Genomic DNA, 11401 nt, shown 5'->3' on the forward strand with positions numbered 1-11401 from the left:
ATACACTTCCATAGTGCGTGTGCAAAAAAATGTGATGATTACCTACCTAGATAAGGAATGTATTAGCAAACACCAATAACATATTCAATAATTATACTGTTTCAATATCTTGTTTTAAAAAGTGCAAGTAAAATTGCATTGTTTGTGACAGGGGGTTCTTACTCTGGTGTTCGGGAACTCCCAGGGGTTCACAAGACTTCCGTGGGTACTCATGTAAATAACTGATCTAATAAAATCCTTTGCACGTTACCATTGCATATTGATTTAGTGTCAATCATTAGATTAACACCGTGTTCCATGTCATATTACTAGGGATTCGGGTTAAAGATCTTATATATATATATATATATATATATATATATATATATATATATATATATATATATATATATATATATATATATATATATATATATATATATATATATATATATATATATATATATATATATATATATATATATATATATATATATATATATATATATATATATATATATATATATATATATATATATATATATATATATATATATATATATATATATATATATATATATATATATATATAACTCAATTAAGGTGACGAGAAAAAACGCCCATGAACTTTAAGTCTCAATATATGCTGGGGGTATTAACAGTGTTTTGATGAGAAGTTATCAAAAAGTGTTGTCAAGTACTATGTATACATGTTAATTCAGAATTAACTTTGAGATGTTTAAATTACCGCATGCAGAATTATCTAAAAATATCTGATTACTTCAGAATTACGTACATTAAAGGTGGCGAGATTATAACTAATACTGGGGTACCTAAAAAAAATTAGAACCCTGCGCGCTGTGTGTACCGTGGCCTCACTACCTATAAGGTTCATTTTAACAACATATTTGAGATTAAATGGATTACAATAGCATTTTTCTTTTATAGTTATTGATTACAAAATAAGTGAAGTGTTAATTCAATTAATAGATGCATGTAAAATTTGTTGAATATGTAAAAGAAATAATGCAAAAAAAGATTATGTTTAGTAGTGATTGCTTATATCACTCAAAAGGGCGCTGTTTTATAGTTATAATATGAAATACAGATACAAGTAACCATTTTTCGTTAGTTTCACTACGAACAGCTCTACCGCTGTTTCCCTATTTTCTGACAGACCAGTGGAGTTGCCTGCATGGTTCTCTTCGCCCATCTGATCATATCTACCATGAAATACTAGTGTTTTTACAGAAATATTTAGTTTTCACTTTCAAATATGCAGTGTGTGTGTGTGTGTGTGTGTGTGTTGCTGAGTGGGGGATAAGATAGACACAATATTATCAACTCGGTTTTACTAAGGATTCTCACAGTATTACCTATGTTCGCAATCAATGTTTGTTACGGCTTGCTCCCCTACGAGTGCTAGCTCACAGGGGCTATGGTGTGGGTATCCCAGTGCTTAGGATGTTCTACATTTCTGTTATCAGGGCTTTAATAGACTATGCTGCTCCAGTCTTGTTACGGTATAGTCCAACACAGCTGAAACCCCTTGAGTACATTCAGAATGAGAGCATGAGAGTAATCTTAGGCTGCCCCAAGACTGCAAAGCTTGAAGTTCTCCGAGCAGAATTGGACCTCCCACCATTGTTTGTCGAATACAGGAAATCACCTGCCGTGCACTGTGTCGGATGGCATGTAATGGTGCCAGCCAACCCTTGCGTTCCCTTGCCCACCTTCATGCTAACCCCAGGGCCCCTGCTAACTCTTACTTGAGACAGCTTTTAACATCACTAACCAAATTTGATGTCCTTGACTCCTACCTCAATGTTGTTACCACCTCTGGTTCCCCTCTTGGAGACCTCACAAAGTCAGTGTAGATATAGAAAAACTTGCTGCTCCTAAATATAACTGGTTCCCACATGAACTTAAAGATCTTTTTATGCATAAATTGTCTAACTACTCAAGGGTGCAGGCTGTACATGTTTACTGTGATGGTTCAGTGGATGGCAGCAAATCTGGATGTGGCCTGTTCATCCGCAACTACACCTCTCCCTCTGAATACACTGACACTGAGGTGTCCAAGAGGCTTCCTGACAATCTGTCCTCTACAAGGGCAGAACTATATGCCATGCTAGAAGGTTTACAAATTGTCCTTCCTTTGGGGAAAGATGTTTACTTTTTTGTTGATAGTCAGAGTGCCTTATATTCATTGTTGTCTCCTTCCCCTGCTGATTGTGATCTCGTCAACAAGTGTCTTGGTGTCATTGATCTCTTGGAGAGATATAATCTCAGAGTATGTTTCACCTGGGTGCCTTCTCATGTTGGCATTTCCCATAATGAAAAAGCTGATGTTCTTGCCCGTCACTCCCTTACTGAGGACATTGCTGACTGTCCTGTTGAACACACTTATAATAACATCAAGGGTCAGCTTAAACGTCATGTTTGCAGCACCATTGCTCATAACCTTGACACTTGTTATGGGAAAGGCAGTCCCAGTTCAGTCCATTATGTCAATGGCAGACTCAGACGTGAAGGGCAGAGAGATGCCGGAAGGCAGTGAGCCAGAGTGGAAAAACTGGTTCGCTGCGATGATGGAGCGGATGGACAAAATGTCAAGTGAAATAAAACAGGAAGCAAGTGACATAAAACAGGAAACAAGTGCGATAGTAATGCGAATGGACCTGATGAGAGAGGAGATGCTAACTGCAATCGGGGAGGCAAGACAATTCACTGTGGAACACAGCAAGAGGCTGCGCCAGGACCTGACGGAAGAGTTCAAGGAGGAACTGGTAGCAGTGAGACAACAGTGTGAGGGACGCACTGGAGTCGCTGAGAGCGTGGTGGGCAGCCGCCCGTGTCCTGAGGTGGTGGACACTGGTTCGGGGAAGACCGTCATCGGGGAAGAAGTTGTGGCAGTGCAAGACCTCCCTGTGGCAGACAGGCAGCTTTGTGGCGTGACTGGACACAGTACGACGCCACGAGGCCCTGTGATGTGTACGATCATGGTGGGTGGCGTGGAGAAGCTACCAGCATTCGTGGCCGACATGGAGGAACCCTGTCTGGTGGGGCTGGACTCCCTGGTTCAGAGTGCAGCGTCTGTGGACTCTGGAAGGATGCAGATGCAGGTATATGAGGAAATGTTACCGCTGATCCTGGAGGACGCTGCTGAACAGGTCGAGAGCCCCGTGACAAGTTCAGATGTCAAGGACGAGAGGCTGGAGCTGCACTGCTGAGTCATGAGGGAAGGTGAGGTTGCAGACGCCACTGTGAGAGCCCAGGAATGCCAGGCAGCGGTGATTAGCTGCGGTGGTGAGGTTGCAGACGTCACTGGGACAGGACACGGAAGGCAGGCCAGGGCTCTCACTAAATTACCTTAGTTTAAGGTAATTTAGATACTTTTAAGGTAATGTCTAAGGTAATGCAATTTTTAAGGTATTTCTAAGGTAATTTGAGTATATTTAGGGTAGTGTTTAAGGTAATTGTTAAATGCAATTCTGATATACTGTAATAGCCAAAATGGGATGATATTTATGGTTCTGAACAACCCCAGTATATTCTGCACCACAAACTATTCTTTACAAAGACTTGGCGAGTCTGGTTCACGTACAGTACAAGTTCAATTCAGAAGTCGAGAATATCATGACTCCCATACCCGGTTGCGGACGCGTTCCGTACTCGTCACTGGCTCGTCATCTATAAATACTCTCCGTCGTGACGACGTCGGTACTCTGTTCACAACAACCGTAGCAAACTGCTGGACACAGTAGATGGCATCCCAATACTTGTCTACTCCTGAGGTAAGATATTCATTGGTTTTGTGTTTTTGAACTTGCAGCTTAAAGGCTGATTTTTTTTACATATTAGTATAATATGTATTATGTACAGTAATTAGTAATTTTGAACATGCTAGTATAACACCATGATTTTTTGTAATAATTGGAAGACCAGCTAGTTTATTTTATAAGAATAATTTCTAGTAAATTCAGTATGATGAAGTAATCGTATAACTCATAAGTCGTCAGTTATTTATACTTTTGGTTTTGCACATTGTGTTTCTCTCTCTCTCTCTCTCTCTCTCTCTCTCTCTCTCTCTCTCTCTCGTATATTATCTATACGCCTCATTTGGATAATGAACACATATTATATCTATCTAAACTAAATCTATATATATGTAATATATATATATATATATATATATATATATATATATATATATATATATATATATATATATATATATATATATATATATATATATATATATATATATATATATATATATATATATATATATATATATATATATATATATATATATATATATATATATATATATATATATATATATATATATATATATATATATATATATATATATATATATATATATGAAAAAATTAAGGTAATTTTCAGGGATATGGTCCAACAGATCTAAGGTAATTTGGTGAAATCTAGAGTAAAAATCGGCAACATCTAAGGTAATGCTTTCTTCTACTTGTGGGAACCCTGAGGCAGGCAGCGGCGAGCAATGACGGTCGTGAGGTGGACGGAGACGCGGGTGAAGCGAGCCCCGCGCTATCTCCATATGTGGCGGACTTGGAAGTATATAGTTCTACCAAACAGACTCCTGAGCAGGTGGTGAAGTTGGAGAAGCGGCTGATGGAGCACGAGGACGTCTTCAGCCGAGATGCACAAGACCTTGGCTGCATGTCGCTGGTTCACCCCTCCAACACGACAGACAGTCCGTCGATGAAGCAGCCACATGGCAGTGTCTCGTTGGCCAAGAGAAGAGATGAGGCTGCCTCTGAACCAGGCCACTGGACGACTACCTGAGGAAGAGCTACCACTGACAACTCATGAGGTGGTAGTGATGTTGCAGCAGCGGATGGAGGTTACACGGCGACAGGTGGCGAACAATCGCCGCCTCGCTGGGCAAGCCATGACCCGCCAGTACCAGCTGCACGCCGGTGACTCCCAGTATGTGTTGTGAGACACATACAAGCCTCGTAGGAGACGAGGCACCACTCTGAAGAGGCTGGAGAATTACTGGGAACATGGGAAGGCCATACACCGCTCCACAATGACTCGCAGCCGTCACTGTCCACATTGGCCGCCTGTGGGCTGTCGTGGAGGAAGGACACTTCACGTGGGCCAGCAGGGACCACCCTCGTCGCCAGACAACGAGGTGAAAAGTGACAGCGAGGTGGTAGGTGATGGCGGTATGAAAACTATGTTGTGAAGTGTGTGGTGATTGTGACAGTGAATAGTCGGGACAACTATTTTTCGTGGGGGAGGGCAGTGTTGTAACGGCGCCCGGGGGAAGGGGGGGTAGCTACTTGCAGGAGTGAGGTGGTATTGTTAAGAGACAGAAAGTGGGGGACCGGAAGTGATGGCCACGCAGGTGGATAAAACCATTGTGATTGGCCCAGAGGCGAGCGAGTGCAGTGTTGCAAAAGGGGGTGGTATTTAAGCTGCCCCAGCTAGTGCGGAGCAGTCAGTCCCGCCCGCGAGCAGTCTCGCCCAGCTCTGCTCTGGATCTGGTTACTTGCAGCTGGCCGGTCCCCGCTCTTGGCGTCTACCCAGTTCTCCTGATCCTGCGTGAGGATGGTCTGGTCCTCTGGTGATCCTGTGCCCACCAGCTTGAGGGAGTAGCCGTCTCTGTCCCCGCGAGCAGTTGCAGCTGTTGTCTCTGTCTCGCTCTGCTCTCCGTTCTCGTAGCCCGCATTCGCACTGTGTACTAACTTGTATTTTCCTGTTGTACTGTGTTACTACCAAAGTAAACATAAGAAGCTGTACCAAGTGTTTCCTGCCAGTCCTGCCTGTCTGAGTGAGTCAGTCTGCCTAAGTAAGTACCTCGCATTCCACACTAGTCATGGACCCTCGTCAACTTATCCTTGTGCCGCCCCTGTCCTGAATGCTGTCCTGGTCTCTGCAGCTAAGTAAGTGATGCGTGTCCTGGTGCTGCCTGCCCAGTGGTTGCGGGTGTGGGTGGCCCTGCTGTGCTGTGTGGGTGGCGGTTCGTAAGTTCTGTTCAAGCCTGAGTTTCGGTTTGGGCACCATTTAAGCACCGTTTCAAAGTACCGGTTTGGCACCGTTACCGGATGAAACCTAAACGATACCCAACCCTAGCCGAGAATAATGCAAAACCTTTCATTGCTCAGGGAGCCCCAAGGTCTGTTATGATACGACTAATAGAAGCCCTCTGTTAGCTAGATCAGATTGTAAATGAAAACCAGTCATCAACATAATCTGATTGTAATGTTAAAAACCACATGCGTTTTAATAATTTTTCTTTTTCTCTTTTTTTTAGCTTGTGTGCTTCTGGATCTGGTTACTTGCTGCTGGCCGGTCCCCGCTCTTGGCGTCTACCCAGTTCTCCTGATCCTGCGTGAGGATGGTCTGGTCCTCTGGTGATCCTGTGCCCACCAGCTTGAGGGAGTAGCCGTCTCTGTCCCCGCGAGCAGTCGTCTCTGTCCCCGCGAGCAGTTGCAGCTGTTGTCTCTTGCCTGTTGTTTCTGTCTCGCTCTGCTCTCCGTTCTCGTAGCCCGCATTCGCACTGTGTACTACCCTGTATTTTCCTGTTGTACTGTGTTACTACCAAAGTAAACATAAGAAGCTGTACCAAGTGTTTCCTGCCAGTCCTGCCTGTCTGAGTGAGTCAGTCTGCCTAAGTAAGTACCTCGCATTCCACACTAGTCATGGACCCTTGTCAACTTATCCCTGTGCTGCCCCTGTCCTGAATGCTGTCCTGGTCTCTGCCGCTAAGTAAGTGAGTTACGGTTGTGGCGTTGAAAGCTGAAGACCTTGGGTGCCCTGCCTTGCCCAGTGGTTGCGGGTGTGGGTGGCCCTGCTGTGCTGTGTGGGTGGCGGTTCGTAACATAATGTTCTGTTCAACTTACACTTCACAAAATGCCTTGAAAATAAAAAGACAGCATTTTTGGACAAAAGTTTGTATGCTTTTTCGTTCTTTGAACATCGGTTTGGGCACCATTTAAGCACCGGCACCGTTTCAAAAGTACCGGTTTGGCACCGTTACCGGATGAAACCTAAACGATACCCAACCCTAGCCGAGAATAATGCAAAACCTTTCATTGCTCAGGGAGCCCCAAGGTCTGTTATGATACGACTAATGGAAGCCCTCAGTTAGCTAGATCAGATTGTAAATGAAAACCAGTCATCAACATAATCTGATTGTAATGTTAAAAACCACATGCGTTTTAATAATTTTTTTTTTTTTTTTTTTTTTTAGCTTGTGTGCTTCACGCCCTTTTAATACTCTGAGCCCGGGCTCCTTTACCATCCTGTGCATGTCCCTGCTGAAGACAGTAAGTCAGAGGGGAGTTGATGAGATGAAAAGCTTTTGATTCCACCCTCTCTAAAAGAATTGTGTGAGTAAAACCTCCCCAACCATACATGCAAAGAGTATTCCATACATGGGCAGATGAGGCCCTTGTACAGAGTAAGCAGTTGGGGGGGTGGGTGAGAAAATCTGGCGAAGATGCCTCTAGAATGCCTACCTTCCTAGAAGCTGTTTTAGTAAGAGATGAGATGCAAAGTTTCCAGTTTAGATTATGAGTAAAGAACAGGCCGAGGATATTCAGTGTAGAAGAGGAAGACAGTTGAGTGTCATTGAAGAAGAGGGGATAGTTGTATGGAAGGTTGTGTCAAGTTGACAGATGGAGAAATTGAGTTTTTGAGGCATTGAACACCACTAAGTTTTCTCTGCCCCAATCAGAAATCATAGAAAGATCTGAAGACAGGCGTTCTATGGCACCCCTGCGTGATCTGTTGACTTCTTGAAGGGCTGTGGTCTTTGTCCCTGAAAAGACATGGAACCAGGAAAGATGTAGGGTGGTATCATCATCGTAAGGGTGGATGGGGCAAGAAGTTTGATTTAGATTATTAATGAATAAAAGGAAGAGTGGGTAACAGAATCCTGAGGAACACCACTTTTAATAGGTTTAGAAGCAGCGATAGAACAGCAGCGATAGAACAGTCAGAGAGGAAACTTGAATAAAATTGCAGAAAGAATGATAGAAGCTGTGAGGAAGATGGTTTTGAGATCAAAGCTTTGTGCCAGACTATCAAAAACTTTTGATATGTCTAACGCTACAGGAAGTTTCACTGAAATCTCTAAATGAGATGCCCAAGACTCAGTAAAGAAAGCTAAAGGATCACCAGTGGAGCAACCCTGATGGAAACCAAACTGGTGATCAGATAGAAGATTGTGAAGCGGCATGTTTAAGAATCTTCCTATTGAGGATAGTGTTACAGCATCCCCTACGTCCTAACACAACTTCCTCAGCCACGACAGGTACTCACTCAACCACAGCAGCAGCCCAGGACAGCAAAGGACGGGACAGCAACAGACACAGGGATAAACCTCAGCAAGGGTCTGGGCTAGCGAGGAGAAGCGAGACACAAGTACTCACCAGACTCAGGCAGACTTACTCAGACAGGCAGGAGGCATGAAACACCTAGCACAACTCCTTCAGCTTACTGGGGTGTAATACAGTACAGTACTGAGTACAAGGTGTCACACACAACGAATGATGTCAAGGATTACAGGACGAGAGAGTGCAGGAGCAAGATGACGAACCACCAGCTAACTAGAGGGCTAAGTTGTTTGTTAGTTGTCCGTCCCTAAAAAGAAAGGGACGGAGTGGGCCCTAACGCTTTCAAGGCGGCCCACATAGTAAAAGGGCTAATGTTGTTGTTGGTTGCCACCAGAGAGGGGTGACGCTGGCCTTTAGAGGGCTAAGCTGGGGCCCGCTTATATATTCCCCCTCCCCCGCTACTCTTCTGCCATTGGCTCATCCCTGAGCCAGTCACAGATGGTTTATCCACCTGTATCCGGTGCTCACTTCTGGTCTTGTCTCGACGCCAACTCTTGCACCAGAGACAGAGGTGCCAACCAACAGTGTTGCAAACGTTAAGTTTACCATCCCTGCCTCCTCTGTGTCACCACAACAATAGATTAAAAAACTTTAGACAAGCAAGAGATTAAATCAGTAGAGCAATAGTTTGAGGGATTAGAACGGTCACCCTTTTTAGGAAGAAGTTGAATGTAGGCAAACTTCCAGCAAGAAGGAAAGGTAGAAGTCGATAGATATAGTTGGAAAAGTTAGACCAGGCGAGGTGCAAACACGGAAGCACATTTTTCGGAAACAATAGGAAGGACCCCATCAAGTCCAGGGTTTAGGTTAATGAAGGCATGGAAAACATCATTATAAAGAATCTTAACTGAAGGCATGAAATAGTCATAAGGAGTAGGTGAGGGAGGGATAAGCCCATAATCATCCAAGGTGGCATTAAAATTATAAAGTGCATGAGATTCAGGTGATGGAGGCCTCAAGTATCTTTTGTGGGCAACCTCTGTATAGCACGAGAACAGGCTGTGTTAAATCAAGGTTTAGAAGATTTAGGTTGAGACAAAAATAAGGAATGTAGGTACATCTCCATGCCAGACACTATCACCTGTTATGCGTTCAGAACGCAGAGATGGGTCGCTGACATGGGAGGCGGTGGCCTATTGGATATGGTGGTGAGCATGGGATCGGGCAGATGTCCACACGTATACGTTCAAATCCCACGGACTGCCTTGATACTTTGCCATTTGTCAAGTGGTTTAAAGTTACCTACATGTCACCATGCTACCCAGGTTCTACTTATACCAAAGGTGTGCTTGGGTGTTGATATGGGACCTAATATGGGTACCATCATAAATAAAATTGCCTGCACCACTAATGGGTGGAAGCTGAACAGCACTTCCTATACTCTTCAAGTTAACCTACAGGTGCCATAGGTCAAAAAAAAAAAAAAAAAAAAAAAAAAAAAAAAAATTCCAGGGAAAATCAGCATAATACCTTCTCAGGTTCCCCCCAATTGGCAGTGGCAAAATGTCAGAGGCACCTCTGCCTTGGGGGATCCTGAGGAGGGAATGGAGAAATAGGACAAGATACAGATACGAGACTGTGATTGGAGGAGCCTAACAGAGAAGATAGGTAACAGCATAAGCAGAAGAATTAGGGTAAGGAAAAAGTCAAGAATGTTGGGCGTATCTCCAAGATGGTCAGGAGTAGCGTGTTGCACCAATTGCTCTGGGTCACGGAGGATAGCAAAGTTGAAGGCTAGTTCAACAGGATAGTCAGTGAAGGAAGAGGAAAGCCAAAGCTGGGGGTGAACATTGAAATCTCCAAGGATGGAGATCTCCATGAAAGGATAGAGACAGAATGTGCTCCACTTTAGAAGCTGAATAGACAAAGAATTTACTATAGTCAGAGGAGTTAGGGGAGAGATAGACAGCATGGATAGATTTAGTTAAAGAGTGACTTTTGAATCGAATCTAAATGGTGGAAAACTCGAAAGATTCAAGAGCGTGGGCACGAGAAAAAGTCAAATCGTTGCGCATATGGATGTAACATCCAGCTGTAGGACAGAAATGAGGATAGATAAAGTAGGAGGGAACAGAAAAGGGGCTACTGTCAGTTACAGTTTACCTGGAAGCCCAAATAATAATGAACAGTGCAGCAGTTGGGAGAGGAAGAGAAAGCAGAAGACAGTGCCTGGCCAGAATAGAGAATAATGCCAAAATTAAAGCTAGAGAGTATTTTCAAGTTGATTTTATTGTTTTTGCATGTTAAGAAAGGGCGTGGCAGTGACTGAAAGAGAGAGAGAGAGAGAGAGAGAGAGAGAGAGAGAGAGAGAGAGAGAGAGAGAGAGAGAGAGAGGGGGTTAGAATTGTAATTGTTAGAGTAAAGAAATTCATTATGTTGAGAAAATATATAATAGTAATGAAAATGATAAAGGATTATAGAAAAAAGGAAGAAAATGTATTATTATATGAAAGGAATGACAGATAAATAAGAAAAAAAGTAATGAGTGAATAGATTAAAGGAAGAAAATGAATTAAATGGATGGAGGGGAGGAAAGAAGGAAAGATATGATGCCTGAGTAAACATGAGGGACTGAGTAAATGGAAGAATAGGATGGAACAGATCTATGGTGGTATAGAGAGAAAGAGGCCCCCATGTATGAAAAGTGGTACGAGGGAGGGGACAATGAATAAATATGAATGGGAGAGGATGAGACAGTGGAGTATGTGGTGTTTGAGTGTATGAAGCATGCCATAGATAGGAATGTGATGATGCAAGTGGTGTTGAGGGAATAGGGGAATGTTAGGATGGACACCCATTCATAGCACCTAACATAATCTTGATCCTGCAGATAACACAGAAATTCCTTGTGAATCAGGTCTTTTGTATTGGTAAATCCTGTAGGGAAGGAAAAAAAATGGCAAACAGACAACAATCATCATATTTCACACTACTAATCTAGCATGCCACATTCTCTCGAGGAACTGCATAGCTTCAATCACCCTTCCATTCCCCTCTGCAGTCCCAGCAGCACTATCTACTCCTTT

At 43.2% G+C, this 11401-nt stretch overlaps 1 protein-coding gene across 4 annotated transcripts; it reads left to right on the forward strand.

Moving 5' to 3' along the window:
• The first annotated feature begins 1303 nt into the window (after positions 1-1303).
• On the forward strand, positions 1304-6600 carry LOC123519898. 4 transcript variants are annotated; one of them, XM_045281550.1, is made up of 3 exons: positions 1304-3776; positions 4495-5586; positions 6290-6600. In XM_045281550.1, the coding sequence occupies exon 1, from the start codon at positions 2148-2150 to the stop codon at positions 3210-3212; it is 1065 nt and encodes a 354-aa protein (XP_045137485.1). In that variant the 5' UTR covers positions 1304-2147; the 3' UTR covers positions 3213-3776; positions 4495-5586; positions 6290-6600. The 4 variants fall into 4 exon arrangements, with proteins under 4 accessions (XP_045137485.1, XP_045137482.1, XP_045137483.1 ...); XM_045281547.1 differs by lacking the exon at positions 6290-6600 and having other exon boundaries at positions 1304-3382; positions 3563-3776; positions 4495-5916; XM_045281548.1 differs by lacking the exon at positions 6290-6600 and having other exon boundaries at positions 1304-3362; positions 3563-3776; positions 4495-5916.
• Positions 6601-11401: the final 4801 nt, after the last annotated feature.

Source organism: Portunus trituberculatus, chromosome 46 (assembly GCF_017591435.1).
Source record: "Portunus trituberculatus isolate SZX2019 chromosome 46, ASM1759143v1, whole genome shotgun sequence".
Taxonomy (NCBI): Eukaryota; Metazoa; Arthropoda; class Malacostraca; order Decapoda; family Portunidae; genus Portunus; species Portunus trituberculatus.